At 33.5% G+C, this 20215-nt stretch overlaps 2 protein-coding genes across 2 annotated transcripts in view; one reads left to right on the forward strand and one right to left on the reverse strand.

Moving 5' to 3' along the window:
• Nucleotides 1–2875: 2875 nt before the first annotated feature.
• Nucleotides 2876–7097, forward strand: LOC132740915 (L-xylulose reductase-like). The gene is made up of 8 exons (XM_060728977.1): nt 2876–3344; nt 4061–4136; nt 4560–4657; nt 4913–5067; nt 5509–5551; nt 5872–6036; nt 6215–6332; nt 6917–7097. Exons 1-8 carry the CDS (start codon nt 3246–3248, stop codon nt 7024–7026), a joined length of 864 nt encoding a protein of 287 aa, XP_060584960.1. The 5' UTR covers nt 2876–3245; the 3' UTR covers nt 7027–7097.
• A 2462-nt stretch (nt 7098–9559) lies between these two features.
• The window catches only part of LOC132740917 (xanthine dehydrogenase/oxidase-like), a 61020-nt gene continuing 50364 nt past the window's right edge, over nt 9560–20215 (reverse strand). Inside the window, 6 exon segments of the mRNA XM_060728979.1 lie at nt 9560–13363; nt 13952–14119; nt 14487–14654; nt 15272–15358; nt 16096–16210; nt 16797–16924. Of these exon segments, the coding sequence (XP_060584962.1) occupies nt 13313–13363; nt 13952–14119; nt 14487–14654; nt 15272–15358; nt 16096–16210; nt 16797–16924 (717 nt within the window). The 3' untranslated portion in view covers nt 9560–13312.

Genomic DNA, 20215 nt, shown 5'->3' on the forward strand with positions numbered 1-20215 from the left:
CGGAATCATTGATCGCAAAACTTTTATAGTTGAGGATTGGATACTACTTAGTCGGTACTAAGAGACGTTAGATATGGTCTCTCATGAACAGACCCAATCAAACTGAGTTTGAATGATTGGCCTTTTTCGACTTCAACTTGGGTGGTTCCTGTACTGTATAATCACCCTTAGGATATGTTGCCTGCTTTTTAAATTTGTCTTTTTACGTCATATCTGTGATATGCAGGCTTCATAACCTCTGATCCCCTTTCAAAATTCAATTTTATTTAGTTCCGCCCATTGTTTTCTCGTTTAGGGCACACGCAATCTTTTACTTGGGGACCATACGCCGCTTTTCATGGAATGGCACTACTGTGTCACATTGAAGGTTCCATGATAACCGCCGTATGAACACGTCTGCGGATGTTTCTAAATTCAAAATTTCACCTTTTACACATTTTAAATGTTGAATTCTGCTTAAGCCGGTGCTAGGGGGCGTGGACGGTAACTTGCACTTTCCAGTACCGTCCATGAACAGGCTCAATCAAACCGAGCCTGCAACATTTTCAATTTTGTTGTGTTGGACTTTGTTTAGGGATTCTGTTTTTCTCTATTTTATTCTTTTACGTCTAGGTATAAGCAGGCCTGATTTATGTGGAGATGACAGCATATCTGTGGCATGCAGGCTTCATAACCTCTGATCCCCTTTCAAAATTCCATTTTATTTAGTTCCGCTCATTGTTTTCTTGTTTAGGGCACACACATTCTTGTACTTGAGGACCATACGCCGCTTGTTATGGAATGACACTAAAGTGTCTGCAGTTGTTTCTTAATCCAAAAGTTCACCATAACCATGATGTTGAATTCTGCTTAATTCGGTGCTAGGGGGCGTGTACTGTAGTTTGCACTTGACAGTGCCGTTCATGAACAAGCTCAATCAAATATGATAAACAAGATCAACAAGGAAAGGCGGCGTTCAATGAACGCAACCCCCATAAGACCCAGCAACAAGAACCAGTGGCAAGGAGCCCAGCCGGACCCCAAACAAAAACAGGACAGGGCAAAGACAGAGCACGGACGGGTTAATCATTAAATGATAAATAATTTGTAACTGATTAGGAATTAAAAGAAAAGAATAATATGCCCACAAAGGGGATGGTGACAGGAGACCGGGGGAAGGGGGGGGGCGCGTTAATCAAAGAAATAAAAACTAGAGGCAATGGGGAAACCGAGTCTGCAACATTTTCGTTTTTGACATTTTGTGCGTTCTTAATTGTTTAAATTTCGTCTTCTGTCTTGGTAAGTGATGTTCTTGTTGCTCTGTCTTCCTTTAAGGCATCGAGTACTTTGGTTATGGTAATTAAGCTGTACCTTAATTGTACATATTTACACGATCATGTATGTATGTATTTTGTTTATTTCGTCTAATGTAACAATTGTTGGAATTTTACTTGGCGGGGATTTATTTCATTTACACTGTGTCGTCGTATAGGAACATACCGGTAGTGGCAAGTTACCCACCATCCACACCCTTTAGTACCGGCTTAAGCAGAATTCTCAATTTTACATATGGTACACTTTTAAAAGAAGTGAAGACACGTCTATAGATGTATTCATACGAAAGTGATCATGGTATCTTCAATGTAAAATGTTCGTGCAATCACATTGTCAACAAGAAATAGAGAACAATGGGGGAAACTAAATCATAGTGAGTGGGGTACGATTTGAACAATAATTCATTAAATAACTAGAAGCAAATTATCATATTCCTGGTTTATTATGTTAATTAGTTACATGGACTGCACTAAAGAAGCTATAATTTGACAGAAACAAAAAAATTGGGGAAATAATTGATAGAAGAAATAAGTACCAGTTATAACCTGGGTGTCCTGCTTGGGTTTGTCCGGGGCGTACTGTGAACGTTGCCTTTGCCTTGTTGATCTTTATTCTTGTTATTTTACATTGAAAAACTATTTTAATGTACCGCCTCTCATTTTATATGTCTTACTGCATAATTACAAAGAAAGATTTCTTAAGATATGATATGAATGCATTAAAGCATTACTCTCATGAGTACATTACAATAGTGGAATAACAAAATGAGTAATAAATATTTATCTGTTTAAGCTAAGACAAGAGTATCATAGCAAAAACCCATATGTTTAGCATTATTTTGCTTAATTACGTATAAAAAAGCAAAAAGCAATCTGTTTTCTCCAATAAAATTAAATCTCTTCGTATAAAACGCTTTAAATGATATCTTGCGTGCAAAAATTTCACTTGAAATACAAAAGCGGAAACAAATATGAGCAAAAATTAATATTCTAGAAAATTTAGGGATTTGGCCGCCATCTTTGGCGCCATCTTGGATTTTTAAGCTACGCATCGGACTTGAACCAAATGAATATTCATTCCGGAAACTACAGACCAAGACGAACAATTTGGTATATAAAACTTGCTGTTGGCTGACACAGACCACTTCGGTGTCATTTTACCCTATGAATTTGCAGCACTATAAACTCATTAATAATAATCAACTTTTATCACACACCCGTGCCGATTTTGCGACTCCGTAAATATGGTATTGCACGGCCGTGCATATATTTTGACGTGACGTCATTAGCGTTATACAAACATAGTGTAAAGACGCGCTAAATGTTAGCGTTATACTATAGGCGCGTCAATGAAATATAACTGTTATTTCACCTTAAACGGTCTTTATTTTTGGTATGTGATAAATAGAATATTAAATTCGTGTAAGTTCATTACTGAATTTATTGTACTCGTTGAATAAAATAATATTATGCTCGCCAGAGGCTCGCATAATATAATTTTATTCAACTCGTGCAATAAATTCAGTATTGAACTTACACTCATTCAATATCCTCTATATAACATCATTAAAATCACAAACATTTTAACGTGATGTATGCGAGTATCAGAAGGGATTATTGAATCCAATGTACATTAATACTTTCCTGGATGGGGAGGGGTATCCGAATAATTATGCAATTTCGCGGGTGATCTCCCTTTACATACCTCTGTTGATGTTGAAAAATAGTGCAGAAATACATGTGTGTGTCAGATATATATAGAAATAGTTAATGACTATATGTTAAATTGAATGTAGGGAGTCCTATAATAGTCTGCATGTGTGTCGAGTTTTATTGAACGTATCGCTTATACTACCACTCAATGAAAAAAGGTCACTGTTACTAATTAACGTTACTGTGTTAAAATGTGTTATATCAAAAGAAATAAAAAACATGTTTGTGTATAGCCTAAAATCATTTGTTACCTCTGGAGTATCTTCAAGATTGAAACGATGTTTATCACGCGGATTTCTTACCTCACAACAAACTCAGGTGAGATAATTACGACATTGTTAACTTTTTATTATAACTCATAATTCTTTACATGTGTAGTTTGTATAATTTACAACAAACATTTTCTAAAATATATTATAAAGATGTACTTTATTGTTTATACATCAGATTTAATTTGCATATATTCAGAGCCTAGTTTGTCGGTTAAGATCTTGTTTTTATTATTGACCTACTTTCTAATGTAGATGTAGAGTATTTTATTGAACTTTTTGAACCAGCATGTAATATGAGACCCTTTACTATACGTTTATACTATGCAAATGTTATGCTGACCTGTATAATACAAAATTGTGTTCTTATTACATTATGGAGTAGTCTGAACAAAAAAAGTAGTTTTCTTATGTTCATTATGGAACCATGCTATTACAAACAATGTTTTTAATTTGATTTAATATAATCATATATAGTATATATCTTGGTAGAAAATGTAGATGTTTTTTTTAATTCGGACAATATTCGAAAAATATTTGATATTGATATTATCAACATAGTGAAGATTATACACTGGACGTATATCTTTATGAACGTGTACAATCCTCAATACTTTTTTATGACAATTCATCTGATATGCACCCGTAATCTAAATATAAATTGCGGAAGCATGTACATTGTATCTATCTCATATAAAATCTTATATGTAAAATGTTGTGATATTCATAAATACAAATGCAAGTTGGTACAGTTTACGATTACAGTGTTTTGGAACAGCGTGTACAATGGAATACGAAGATTTTAAAGACAAGAGAGCGTTAGTTACAGGTGCTGGCAAAGGTAAGCTTAGATTTAGAAACTGAATGTTATAAGAAACTTTGTATTTTGTAAAGATGCTATCTTAATTCATATTGGTATACATAAATTGGTTGGAATACATAAATACATGTATATCCGTATCTGGTATTGAGAAGATAGTAATGTGTATATTTTATTTTAGTTCCATATACTTAATACACAACTGTCAACTAGACGTATTTCAGGTCACCGGATATATCATTGTTTTGTATGTAATATCCAATTAATGTGCATCAAATAGTTGGTGACACAATTTTAAACTTTCACATCTGTTTTAAATGATAAAGCAAATAAAGGATGTATATATTGGATCAGTTTCATTGTGTCATGTTTACACATTCTATGTATGGATGTAATATGTTCTGTTGTCCTCCTGAACATGTATCTATATTTTATCAATTAAAGGTATTGGTAGAGCAATCGCAGTAAAATTGGCTAACCTAGGAGCTCAAGTATATGCTATAAGTCGGACACAGACTGATCTGGATAGTTTAAAACAACAAGTACGTATCTTTTATATGGACAAGTTGGCCGCAAAACTGCAGTAACTTTTATGAAATAAAGAATGACTTACAACACTTTTGCGGCTATACAAAACATTTGAACATACTATACATTAAAAGTAGAAACTCAAGGCACGACAGTTACATTATGTTGATCCCCAAATAAGAATATTCCTTAACATGACATTGCATTTAAGTAACTATGACGGTTAACACGAATATTTGTAACATAATTTTTATGATTTATCCGTTAAGGTACCATCGATAGATACACGGTTGCTGGATATATCAGACTGGGATATAACAAGGAAAGCTGTTGAAGATATTGGACCAATTGATTTTCTTGTGAACAACGCTGCTGTCATTAAAAGAACTCCGTTCCTGGAAGTTACAAAAGAGGAATTAGACGAGTATGTTTTAGATGTTGGTTGAAATTTGAAGTTTAAAACACAAGTAATGTAGTACTACTTGATATACAAGCAGTAGAAATCCATGTTGAATATCTGATAGCATGTTCATGCGAACTACATATGTGCTTGTGTGATATTGACTGTAACACAAAATTTTAGTCCTTTTCACGGACCAAAATAATTAAGCATGCGTTCAGAATAACTGTACTTGATAATGTACTGAACACTTATTTTTAATCATTTGATTAAATAAGCGAATTATATATGGACATCAAATTTCTTACGTCATTTAAATAAATTAATAAAAATGGAAAGCAATCCAAAAGTTCCTAAATATGTATAATATATAAAATACTTATATTATAACACAAAATTCCTAATTTTTACACAAATATAGAACAAAGGAACGAGGGTTTCAAGAATCTATCATTTCCATTTCAGTCAACATACCATTAATTTCCGAGCCGCTTTCAATATTACTCAGGTATGTCTGAAACTGAGATAGATAATTCGAGAATATGAACAAGAAAGATCATAAAATTCCAATTATCAAATATCATTAACAAAGAAAGATGGAACAATATTAGAACAGAATTTTGTTCAGATTTAACTTGTTTGTTAAAAAGATGTGTGTAAAACGAATATAAGTCAATTAAATAGTAATCAAATGCAAACAAGTGTCAACTGCATTTGAATAAATAAGTTAAATGTATTTTATCAAAGAAATATTTTACATTAGGTCTTGTGTGATACATGTTCAAGTATTTAATATTTTCACAATTTATTGTTAACTATAAATTAAAGGTTGTTACAAGAGGAATGGTGTCACGTGGTACAGGTGGAGTGATTGTAAATGTGGGAAGTATCTCTGGTATAAGAACAACAAATAATAGATCTTGTTACGGCACCTCCAAAGCTGCTCTAAATATGTTAACAATGTCCCTGGCACATGAATTAGGACCTAAAAAGGTAGGCTTTGCTGCAGTATCCCCTTGTGATAAAACACACGTTGTATATTAAGTTGATAACATGCATTGATCAAATTCAAGAAAAATATACATTAAATAACACAGGAAAATCCATGCAGTTACATGTATCTTCCGGAGCGTCGGCGTTTACGGTTCAAAACGAATTTCTTTTATTTTAGATTCGTGCAAACAGTGTCAATCCAACTGTTGTTTGGACAAATATGGGGGAAGGTGGATGGAAAGATCCAAAACTAAAAGCTGCTGCAATGGCAAAAATACCAATTGGCCGGTTTGCACGTATGATAAAAGTTATTAATAGTCGTATTTGAAATACAAATAAATTTTCTTTTTGAATGAGGATGCATTATATGTCAGTTATTTGGTAAATTTGATCCATTTTTTAAAAATATTCTTTGACTACTGTCTCAGCAATTCGATTATATGGTACAGTGGAGCTTTGTGTTTATTTATTTTAAGCATGTAGCATCAATACGGACATGCCAATGAAGGTCTATTTTTGATGCACAAGCATCTCTGAGGTACATTTAAAATGTTCGTAAAAATATCATTATTCTTCTGTTTTGTTAACTATACCAATAAAGTTTCTAAATTCTCACCTAGCTGTGACCCATTGAAGACGTATTGCTCTACAAATTCTATCGATCTTAGTTATAAATGCAATCAGACGATGTACAAATGTATTTTTTAAAGTCAAATTGTCTATTTGTAATTTTAGAACAGATAATAAGGTTGACTAGGCTTCAGCATATCGTGCGAGACTGAAGGGTGTATTTTATAATGATTATCGTTATTGCGTGCTTGTGCATGTTTGCATGTTATCAGCCCCTTAACATCTAAATTTGTTCGCTCTCTTATTTCAGTTGAAGATGATGTTGTGAACGCTACAATATACCTGCTCAGTGAGAAATCCTCGATGATTAATGGTGTAATATTACCTATAGATGGAGGCATGATTAACAGCTACCTGTAACATAAATGTGAAATTGAGCCGCATCACGACAAAACCAACATAATGCGTTTGCGACCAGCATGGATCCAGACCAGCCTGCGCATCCGCGCAGACTGATCAGGATCAATGCTGTTCGCTTACAAACCCTATTATAAGTAGAGAAACTGATAGCGAACAGCATGGCTGGTCTGGATCCATGCTGATCGCAAACGCACTATATTGGTTTTGTCCGACGCGGCTCATTAATGTCCGTTTCAACTTGTGACCCAGTATATACTGAAATACTGGTTAATCATTTTGTAACTTGTTAATCAGTACGATTGATGTGTTACAAGACAATTTGTTCTCGAACTTAGTTATCGGGTATAACAGCAGACCGGCGCTAGTCCAATGGTACTACAGCCTGAATTCAAGTCCAGGTGTAGCAAGTTCGATACTTTGCTTCTTCAGCTATGATTATTTATTGGCTTGAGGGTCAAACTTTCAATCAAAGTCCCCTGTGTAAATGTGCAATAAGCCTTGTACCTCATAGAACCGGTGATACTTTTGGAGAATTCTTTTTTTGCAATGTTTTACAGCAACATAGAATGCCGTATATATTTCTGTGCGGGATTGGATTTGTGGAAGCAACACTATAAGAATAAAAGAAACAGACTTTTGCCCTGGTGATATTAAGTGACGTTTATTAAAATTATTAAATCTGTTAAATGTTATTTATTATAGAAATGAATGATATAAATGAATGTTTATTGCACGTGCCATTATCATAGTTTTTATGATGTAAAACTCAAGCATTATCTGCGTAATAAAAATGAACTTAAAAACAAGAGGGCCATGATGGCCCTGAGGTCGCTCACCTGTATATAGGCCCCCCACCCCCCCCCAACGTTGCAGGGCCAATTTAACCCAAGGGCTTTTATTTGCACAAACTTGGTAGACACCCATAAGAAGATGTTTCATGCTAAACGTCTAAGCTCTAGCTCATTGGGCTTTTTAAAAGAAGATTTTTTTTAAGTTTTTACTATACACATATAAAGAAAATCAATGACCCCCGGGGCGGGGCCAATTTTAACCCCAGGTCTTTTATTTGAACAAACTTTGTAGACACTCACTAAAAGATGTTTCATGCTTAATATCTTAACTCTAGCTATTGGGTTTTTTCAAAGAAGATTTTTTAAGTTTTTGCTATACACATATAAAGAAAATCCATGACCCCCGGGGCGGTGCCAATTTTGACCCCAGGGCTTTTTTTTTAACAAACTTGGTAGACACCTATTAGAACATGTTTGATGCTAAATATCTTAGCCATAGCTCTTTGAGTTCTTTAAAAGAAGATTTTTTAAGTTTTTACTATATGCATATAGGGAAAATCAATGACCCCCCGGGGCGGGGCCAATTTTGACCCCAGGGCTTTTATTTGAACAAACTTGGTAGACACTTATTAGAACATGTTTCATGCTAAATATCTTAGCTCTAACTCTTTTGGTTCTTTAAAAGAATATTTTTTAAGTTTTTACTATATGCATATAGGGAAAATCAATGACCCCCCCCGGGGCGGGGCCAATTTTGACCCCAGGGCTTTTATTTGAATAAACTTGGTAGACACCCATTAGAACATGTTTCATGCTAAATATCTTAGCTCTAGCTCTTTGGGTTCTTTAAAAGAAGATTTTTTAAGTTTGTATTATATGCATAAAGGGAAAATCAATGACCCCCCGGGGCGGGGCCAATTTTGACCCCAGGGCTTTTATTTGAACAAACTTGGTAGACACTCACTAGAAGATGTTTCATGCCAAATATCTAAGCTCTAGCTCTTATGGTTTTTTAAAAGAAGTTATTAAAAGTTTTTTCTTTCGGTTGCCATGGCAACCAGAGTTCTGCATGGAATTAAATTCTTTCAACAAATTTTAAAGGTGACCACCAAAGGAACATTCCTGTGAAGTTCGGATGAAATTGGCTTAGTGGTTTATGAGGAGATGTCATTTACAGTAAAAGTTTACGGACGGACGACGGATGGACGCCGGACGAAAAGCGATCACAAAAGCTCACCCTGTCACTTTGTGACAGGTGAGCTAAAAATAGTAATCACATTGATTGATTTTTTAGACCGGGCGGTCAAGGATAACCTACGAAAGTGCAAGCACTTATTTCCAGTAGGGTCCTTACCTCAGCAGACTGTAGAGACAGCTTTGAGATACAAGGAAATCTGGGAACCAGTCCCTAGCTCTAATTGAATAGATTCCTTGGTTCTTTTACATGCCCAGTGTATAGCACTGATACATGCGAGGATTACCTGGGTTTCGTACCAGTAAACCTCTAGTAAGGTGGGAAACACTGAAAGTGTTTCTGAAAAATCCAAAGGGTGTTACCCAGGATCGAACCCGGAACCTCAGGAGTGACAGTCAGTGGTCTAACCTACTGAGCTATCGCGCCACTCCATTCATATTTTCATCTAGAAAAACTTCAAAGCTTTTAGGTAATGGTAACAAAATTGCCAAAATCAAATTAATACATGACAACATGATAAGATCATCATCAACAACAACAACAGCAGTAATTTTCCCTTCATATTTTATTTCTAATAGATTATCTACTCTCTATATAATAGTACTACAAAATATTTCTATCCGTTATAAAATATACGAGTTAACCAGGTTAACTAAGACCTGCAATTAAAACAAGTTTTCTAACAACAAAGAATAGACTATTTGAGATCTATCGGGATGAAAATACTCTTCACTATATTTTATATTGTATTTGGGAACTGTGTTATGAATACATTATCATTGTTACCTTTAAGACGCCAGGCCAGCCTGTATATCGGTTCAGTCTGGCCAGGCAATATACAGTTGGCTTTATTTTCATCCCAAACATTGATACTGATGGAAGCTGGACAAGGCTTTCATTTAATTAGAGTTGTGGTTAAAATAATAATCATTCTCTTTGTTATATCTTAATGTATACATTAAACAACAAAATCAAGTCATCTAAAATAGGCTTAACAAATAAATTTTCCAAATATCAAAATCAAAAAAGTATATTATTAGTTTTAGAAATGTGTTGTAAACCCAGTAATGAAAATGCTATTTTGTGATATTTTGCCAGTTTTTGGGTTACTTCTGTAGATAGGACAATCATGATCTTTGGCTAAAGAAAATGCATTTGGGCAACTAATTTAATTCCTTTTTTCAGAATAAAAAGCAAAACTATGGAGGCGTGCTTTGTTTTTAAAGCTGCATGCCTCCAGATGAGCCAAAAATATTTCAATAAAATCAATCTTTGGGAAAAACCTACTAAGATCGTAAGAAAAGTAAAAAGATTAAATATTCAATAAATAATTTATAACTAATGTGTGATTAATGACTGACCTTGCAGTCATTATCATCATATTTCTACTGTTTGCAGGAAAAGCTATTTAGCATATTTTAACAACTTTTCGGTAATTTATGGGGATATTAAGTGCCGTTTGTAATTTGTTAATTATTTTCTTTGTTCACTTTACAATATATTACCTTTAAATACATATTCAAAATTTTCATAAAAATCAGGATGCTGCTTCAACAGATATATTTTAAATCTGTCATTATCTTCTATATCTTGAACATAAAATAATTGATTTTCCTATACTGTTCTTGTTTATATTAACATAATAAAATATAAATATGATGAAATAATAAAAGTATAATCACAAAAACTAACCAATGACTATAAGTGACTATGTACAAGTACATAAAAATTCCGTAACAATAAATAAAGACCCTAAAACAGAAAAACTGAAGACTAGTTGTCTTTCCCGTATAACATAAATTCTGATTACATCATCTCGTAATACCATACAGTGTACATACATGTACAATAAATGTCAAAATATACTTATTTTATAATATCGTAACTCGGTGCCAAAGTGACCTTCAATGTGAAGGTCAAAAAACGCAAAAGGTCAAATGTCTTATTATTAGATATTTACTATATAATATCTATGTAGGAGAATTTAAATAACCTAACTACCTTTTGTATACTGACTTATACCGTTTAACATTTTTGACAACCCTTTATATTTTATATTTCAACACATCTTGAAAATGAGTCTGACTTTGAAACAGAATGGAACCCGTTGTGATAAGTCACATAACACTGTATACACATAATATAACCTTGGTAATAATAACACTCTTTAAAAAAAAAACATCAGAAAAAAATATGACAAAATTTTTTAATCTGATCACATTATACACTCCTCTATGGACCAAGGGAGGTAAAAATCAATTGTTTGTATTGCAGGTTTCTCACAACCTGTACAGACGGACAAGTGGAAATTATCAAGAACTTACTATATCAATATCATACGGACAAAGTTAAGAAATTGTAAGATAACAATGGAAAAATAAGTCAAAACCAGATTTTGCCAGCCCTGCTGGATGTACATATCGGGGTTGACCGCAAAACTGCAGTGACTTATATGAAAAGAAGGACTTACAACAGTTTTGCATTCAACCACTGATATGATTGTTATTTCATAGATATACCATTTTTTGTTTGTAATAATAAAACACCAACAATATACTATATATCAAACTTCTTGATTATCTAAATACACAAACATACTTTAGACAGAAAACAATGAGTAAATGTTCATGTACCAGTATGACTATGTAATAGTCAATGAAAGGAAAAATATATAACAAGACACCAAATCAATTAACTGGTTCATAAATTTTATAATATCATCTTTGTTGAACAATTTCATTCTAGTACTCTAACAATTACTACTAAAACTACCACTAACTAAATTTCTTTAACACATATTTGAGCAATAAGGAAAACTACAGAAACAAAAAAAAGAATAAAACAGCAACTATGATGCCGTCCCTGCACCAATTTTAATATCTTCCCACAAAAAAATGCCCTGTATCAAAATTTAACAAATAAACACAAAGCATGGTAATTAATCATTGTAAATATCACAGAAAAATGGTTTTCTTGACTCGAAACTGATGCATAATTATACAACCCATTAACCAATCAAATAACAATTTATTTACAATAACAGGTGGGGTGAATTTTTTAAAAACCCTGGTGAAAGCAAACAAGCTAGTTTTCTAACCCTGGTGAAAGCAAACAAGTAGGTTTTCTAACCCTGGTGTCAGCAAACAAGCTGGTTTTGTAAATCTTGTGTAAGCAAACAAGCTGGTTTTCTAACCTCGTGCAAGTAAACTAGCTGGTTTTCTTATCTCGTGTCAGCAAACAAGCTGGTTTTCTAACCCTGGTGTAAGCAAACAAGCTGTTTTTCTAACCCTAGTGTAAGCAAACAAGCTGGTTTTCTAACCCTGGTGTAAGCAAACAAACTGGTTTTTTAAACCTGGTGTTAGCAAACAAACTGGTTTTCTAACCATGGTGTTAGCAAAAAACTGGTTTTCTAACTCTGGTGTCAGCAAACAAGCTGGTTTTCTAACCCTGATGTCTGTAAAACCCCTGTCACACTAGGACGGCGTTCTCACGGCGTCCAAAGAAAATTCAGAACGCCGAGGTGAGCGCAGTAAGATCGCAAACATCGCCACAGCATCGCCGTAGCATCGTAGTGGCATCGCATAGAACGCCGACCAACGGCACGCATTTTGAACATGCTCAAAACAAACGCCGTCGCTCGGCGTTCTAAAATGAGCGCAGTAGCATTGCAGTAAGGACGCCGTAGCAACTCAGTAGCATATCCTACAACGCAACAGGAGCGCTGCGAAAGTGCAAAAGGAACGCCGAATGAACGCCGTGGTTATCCACGGCGCTTGTACGGAGACTGTGCGACATCTTTACCGCGCTTAAACTGCGTGTGTACGGAGCTTTCACGGAGCTTTACGATTTCAACGCAGTGTGAGCGCCTCAAGAGCGCCGTAAATGCGCAGTGAAAGCGCATAGAACGTCATAGAAGCGCAGTCCGAATGTAGACAATCGCCAACTAAAACGCCATCGAAGCTCCGTAGCATCGCAATGATCGCCGTGAAGACGCCGTGCAGTCTTCATGACATCAACAATATTACATTTTTTATTGCGACCTCGCGGCGCTTTGTTAAATTTAACAACGCCGTGCGAACGCAGTGAAATCGCATCCTAGTGTGACAGGGCCTTAAACAAGCTGGTTTTCTAACCCTGGTGTAAGCAAACAAGCTGTTTTTTAACCCTGGTCTAAGTGAACAATCTGATGGTCTATATATAACAAACAAACAAATCCACTACAATTCTATGAACCATGGTGTGTATTGAACAAGTTGATGTTCTATATATAACAAGTCAACATTTAATACAAACAGTTCCACTACAGCTCTACGAACCATGGTGTGTAGGTCCCAGCTTTTGCCTTGGGAAACTAGAAATGAAAAGAATAAAAAGATTTTTCAAAAATTGTTTATCAATCAGAAACAAAAAATAGTGCATGACGATTCGTTGAAAGACACTTGACAGAATACGACCAGTGAAAGAATAGATATCTGGTCAAATAGTCCATTGATAGAATACGACACTAGGTCGAAAAATAGTCAATGATGATGAAATACTAAAACTAATTACATAATTAAATCACTATACATGTATATCATTATATTGGAATCCATTTCTTGAATAGGGAGTCGATGATTGTATCAAATCAACATTCCAGGCTTATTCTTCAAGAAAAGCTCTTGGCACCCTGTCACAAATTAGCGGTATTTTCTGAGACAAGTGGACATCTGGATAGAGCCATGAACATTTAATAATCTAGTTGGATGGCTCCAAGAAATGTAAACCAAAAAAACGACGAAGACCTGTCTGTTTTTAATAATCAGCATCTTTAATTCCTTGGTAGCAATGTGACCAAATTACATTTTAAAAGAAAATTTAATGTCTTTTGTAAAAAAAAGTACAAAATAGCTATAAAAATGTTATTAATAGCTGTTGAAAATATAGAATGTTACTTTACCAAGTCTGTAAACTGATCCTCACAGGACATTCTAATACGTTCCGGTGTTGCTGGACTTGGTAATGTAAAGTTACCATGGTAACCCGCATCTGCACGAGCTGAAGCTATAGCATCCTTGACCGCAAAGAATACTGATGAGGAAAGGAACAGAGGCGGTTCTCCAATAGCCTGAAATATTTTACAGTCTATACAGAATACATGAATTATCTGCTGCAAATATTTATTTGATTTAGAAAAGTTTAGAAAATATTTTTTCATGAATTTATATAAAACAGTATTATCATAGGTACAAAACATGTATCACATCTTAAAGGTTTTGAGAATTTGTTTATGTTTTGATGTTTTACTTAGTATGCTCTTAAAGTACCATCTTGGTTTAATACATTGATTTTCATGGAAATTTAATAAAAGCAAGCTTTTATTTTGCACCTGACATTTTCGCTCATGATCAGACTAAATCAAACAAAGTCTGTAGTTTTCACTTCTTTATTTTGTTTTCCCTGCTGAAGTTACTAAAGAATCTTCTTTTGTTTACCTTTGAAGAATACACAGCTCGTTCATTGATGCTGCCTTTGAGCAAGGTGACATTAAACTCTACTGGAATGTCACCAAAACCAGGTATCTTATAATTGCCAGGTCCTCGTGTAAACAGGAAACCTTTAGGTGAGATCTTCTGCTGTTCCATCATCATCATACCATATCCCTAACAATAATATACATTAACATTAACCCTAAACCTACTAAATATCATAAATGGACTTGTCCAGCTTCCATTTTGGGTAATGTCCATTATCAATTTTGGGGATATTAAGATGTATACATAGTTAGGAGCCAACAGTATAGAGTCTGGTTGGACAGCACAAACCTGTCGGCTTATCTGGTTCTATAATGATGGCAATCTGACACAGGCTTATCACTTTCAGTTTCAGTAAAGCAAAAGTTAAACAATTTCTGATGGACTATTGCCAATAAAGGTCATAATGTTAGTGGAAACTATTTCAATTAGTTTACCATCTACATGTATATATTTTTATGTATTTCTTTACACAAATTTGGGCAATGTTATTCAGTTCTTTTTTTATAATTATATGCAGTTTATACATGCATTCTGAATACATCACACATCATGTTCAATGTGCGATATTTGATAACTAAGTGTCTGTGTTTAAAACAGACAACACATAAATCATATGTACATAATTATAACCTGTTTACAAACAAGTTGTAGATATTTTCAAGTACTTGCTTTGTTTTTGGTAATTTGTATATCTTTCCTGAAATATTATTATTTTTCCTAAAAAAAATTGATCAAAATATTACCTGAGTAAAAGCTCCTTCGATTTGTCCAATATCTATGGCAGGATTTAAACTCATACCAACGTCCATAACAATATCTGTCCTCAACACCTACACATTAAAATATTACAGTCAGGATTCAAACTATCACAAAATCTGTCCTCAACACCTACACATCAAATATTACAGTCAGGATTCAAACTATCACAAAATCTGTCCTCAACACCTACACATTAAATATTACAGTCATGATTCAAACTATCAAAATATCTGTCCTCAACACCTATACATTAAATATTACAGTCATGATTCAAACTATCACAATATCTGTCCTCAACACCTGTACTTTAAATATTACAGTCATGATTCAAACTATCACAATATCTGTCCTCAACACCTATACATCAAATATTACAGTCAGGATTCAAAGTATCTCATTTTGATGAAATATTATCACATACGGTGCTTTTCTTAAATGAACTTGTCCATCTCTTCAACTGGACAAAACTGTTAAAGATTTTCAAAATATGTACCAACTTAATAGTGAACAGTGCAGACCATAAGATGGCACAGATGGGCCGGCTGATATTTGTCTGCACTGGTCACATGGGTAGAATCTGTTTCCACTAGCACGCTAAGAGTTAAAGCGGCACGCCACCAAGATTAAAGAAGCATTCTCAAAAGTTTAATACTGAACTTGAATCTTACATTATTCTACAACACACTATTAATTGAAATCTTTTTCATAAATAGAAAAGAAATGATAAAAAACAATTAAGTCATATCATAGGTAAACTTTCAAAGGCAGCATATTCAGTGAATGACATTTTTCTTCTAATATAACATACCTGATGGTCACCTGTCAAACAATCTATTTCTACCTCAGAACAAGCTACCCCAGTTGTAAAGTAATTAAACGGGTTTCCTTTTCCTGTTTTAAAATCATATCCAATTCCAGGTGTTCTGCAATATGAAAATAACTAATATATAGATAAAATATTGCTCTTCCCTCAGCCCTCAGTTTTTTGTTTATTTTTTGTTCTTGGGTGTGACATCAGTTAAGTGATCGTTTTGGTTAGAGAGGCTAAGCTTTTTTTAAAAATAGAGAAAAACAGAATCCCTAAATAACATCCAAAATGGTGACCTCCTATTATACTCTAAAATAAGTGTGTGAAGTTTCAGTCCATTCCCTACAGTAGTTTTGAAGATACCAAACTTAATCAAAAGCATGCAAAAACTTAACCAAAATGTGACACCAATACATGGTAAAGTATGAAAGCTCACCTTCTTCTTCAAACAGTCAAGCTTTAAATAAGCAGAAAAACACTACAAAAATGAAGAAATTTCAAACTTGATTCATTTATTTCAAGAATGGTTATATATATATATGTTACCTTCCAATACATTTGCAAACAGTCGACTGATCAAACAACTTATCAACACAAATAATCATGTCTACTGAAGTCTGTTCAATAAAAAAAAATCATTTGTGAAATATCTTTCACAGATATTGACTATGTTTAACAAAGGTTTGTAGGCAATATCTTACTTGTAGAATCCAGTAGAAGACAGACTTATTCTCTGCAGGTAGGCAGATTTTACCCAGTCTTCCCATGTTCCTTTAGGATTATCCCTCATTACAGGCTCCAATCTCTCAAGTAAAGTCTGACAAGCATTCTACATAAAATATAAAATAATAACTCATGTCAGTTGTTTGTCAATAACTTTTTATATAAATGTAATAATCCCATATTGTATTTCATTTTATTTAACAAATGTTAAAATCACTAGCTTTAGCTCTGGCAGTTATTTTGTTCAGCAGACTGAAACAAATTTAGATAATTGAGTTCCCTCAAAATCCACACAGCAATGCTGTTTAAAGCTACCCCTGTATCTCTATTTTAAGCTTTGCTGCCATCCTTTCAAAAGACAGGAACAATGCTAGTCAGTTTTGGACCATCCAAGGATTTATCTAAATGACTTCTATCAAAATCTGCATAGAGTAGAGGGATTAGATTTTGTTTAAATTCAGCTTTATATATTGCTCATCTCTGGCAACCATTTTGTTCAGAAGACTTTAATGGCTTTAACACTTTTTTGGGACCACCCAAGGATTAATCCTGTAATGATTCATCACAATTGACCATGGATTAAATTATGAGGAGTTGCTTAAAGTAAATGTTGATGACAACAGGAAAGGCCAATATCAAATTGTAATACTCAGGTAAACTAAAAAAAGATTCTGAAATTATTAAAATAAACAAGCTGTGAAATGAATTTTTAAGTGGTGCATGGGCCATAATTCAGGTGTATCTGGGTCATGTTCACAATGAACATACAATTTGTAAATTCTACAAGAAACGCCTATGAAAATGTTGATGTAACATACAGTCCTATTTGATTTTGCTTTTGATATCATAATTTTAAACTTATTTTGATTTTTCAAATATTAGGAATATTTTACTTCCAGTATCTAGAAGATTACAAAAATCACATTTTAAAACAATAAATATTCAGTTGATGTACATATAAACAATCTATCACAGGTATATGGTTATGCCTAGTAATGTAGTGCGATATACGGATCGGTGTTTGGGTGGGGTGGTTAATATAATCAATGGTCAATTATTACATACTCATTTATCAGTACATGTACAGTTTATAATACTGAAAACTGGTAAGAAAAATCAATGTTATCTATAGATAAATACATAAATTAAGAATACAACTTTTTCCATTTTCATAAATATACAGTTAATATTAAAACCAACCTAATGTTTAAACCTTGGCTATTAAAATCAATATTTAAATGTATTTAAATGTCAAACAATTTCTCTCTACATTACAAAACAAATTGATATCCCCCACTGATTATAAAAGCCCAAAATGTAACCTTCAATATGTTAGTTAATACTGACTTCAGATCAATAATGCAAAGAATAAAATATCAAATTACAGATATAATAGAGGACATTTATTGTATACCTTCATAAAGGCACTAGAAAACTTTTGATATATTTTTTATATTAAGTCTTAAAGCTATCAATATGGATGGATTTCAGTTTGATCAAGTTGTGTTTGCTCTTTTTGCAGTGTTTGTTATATTTGTACCCTGGTTTGTATCTCAATGTCATGGACGTAAAACAACAACAAACTCTGCTCAAACTGAAACTATGAGGTTTACAGAACGTTTGACAAATTACGGAGCCAAGAAATTAAACTTTAGAGAAAAATTTGATAAGTTTTGTGAAACTTGTGAGGCAACCATAGAAAATGAAGCTGTTGGATTTTGTCAAATGTGTGAAAAGTTTATGTGTTTAAATTGTTGTAAACATCATGAGAAAATTCCATTATCTGAAAGTCATGTGTTGACTGGAAAAGACGAATTCTCAAAAGTGAGAAAAAAACAGAAATTGTTTGAAAAAAGTTTGTTACACTTCAAAATTATCGTTTTAATCTATGTGATTCTGAACATTGTAGAAAGATCCCAAGATCAAGTTGCACCTTTGACCACAACATTCAACCAATTTGTTTGACACACAATATTGATGAATGGGGGAATTCAATAGGATGTTTTTTGAAGAAGTACAAGAAAGATTATAAACTAGTGTTGCAGTGGCAGGATAAGCTATCTGGACATACAGAAGAAAAGAATACACTAGATGTATCAGAATTCTATACACCTGCTGACATTTCTACATTCACAAGTTCTTCAGAGATATTTTCTACATACTACTTCACATTTCCTAATGTACAAAAGATATGTAAATATACAGCTGATGCTGATGTGGAATTCATTCATACCTGTGGTGAATGCTATGGAATAGCAGTTTTCGATGAAGGTCTTGCTATAACAATTAATATACCAACAAGCTATTCACTACCTGAGTGGCAAGTACAGTTTATCACTTTCAAAGGTTATGTAAAAAAACAAATATGTTTTGACAATGAAGGTGAACCACTGTTTAAAGAACCAAAATATCTCACATCCAATGATGCTGAAGACATTTTATTTGTGTCAGATCAGGGAAATCATTCAGTTATTGCTTTGGATATCAAAGGATACATACTCTTCAAATACACCCATGAAACAATTAAAACCCTCGAGGGTTAACCTGTGATGATGAAGGAAACATCTATGTTGCTAGTGAAGACAAAGTTATACAAATAGATCAGCATGGCACGAAATCTCGAGTCATTCTTAGCTCAAAAGAAAAAGAATTTAAAACATTAATTGATGTATGCTACAGTACATATGCAAGTGAACTTGGAGTTCTTAGTGAATCTGCTGAGGTGATTATTTTAAAACCCCTACCATGAATGAGATTTTCATTAAATTAAAATGCATTTCTTTTGAACTGAAAAATGACAGTCACTTTTGACAATGCTTGTGGAATTGTCAAGTTTAAACTTGCAAACAAAGCTTCAATAAGCATATTTGAAAAATACATTTTCAATATTTTTCCCCTACATTTTTCCTTTCTTCTGTCATTTCTCCATAAGTTACCTTAGTCATCTCTATAGTGATATTTCAACAATAAAATATTTTCTTATTCTTAATTGTACATTCAAAGAGCTCACATCTAACTGCAACAATTTTGTATCCTTATTTTGAAAATTTACCTTTACTGGAGAGGATTTTTTTTTTCCAACCCAGTCTTTTGAATTTCCTTGTGAAATGCTTGTAAATGTTGTTTATGTACAATTTATTGAATAAATAAAGTTTAAACTAATATTACAAATAAATATTTAAAAAGTTGTTATTATGTAGATAATTCTGTTAACTGACCTATTCTAGTTATAACGTCACTCATTCGTTTATATGGAGAATTTTGCTTGGCATTAGCTTAACCGTTATGACTCACCCTTTCCTAGACTAATTGAAAGAGATTTTATTATTAGACAATCGGTCTGCCTAAAATACGAACATGAGATTTTTGACAAAAGTGAGCGAAAGTGACTTTTAAA

The sequence above is a fragment of the Ruditapes philippinarum genome, unplaced genomic scaffold, assembly GCF_026571515.1.
Source record: "Ruditapes philippinarum isolate M1 unplaced genomic scaffold, ASM2657151v2 ctg129_1_1_1_1, whole genome shotgun sequence".
Taxonomy (NCBI): Eukaryota; Metazoa; Mollusca; class Bivalvia; order Venerida; family Veneridae; genus Ruditapes; species Ruditapes philippinarum.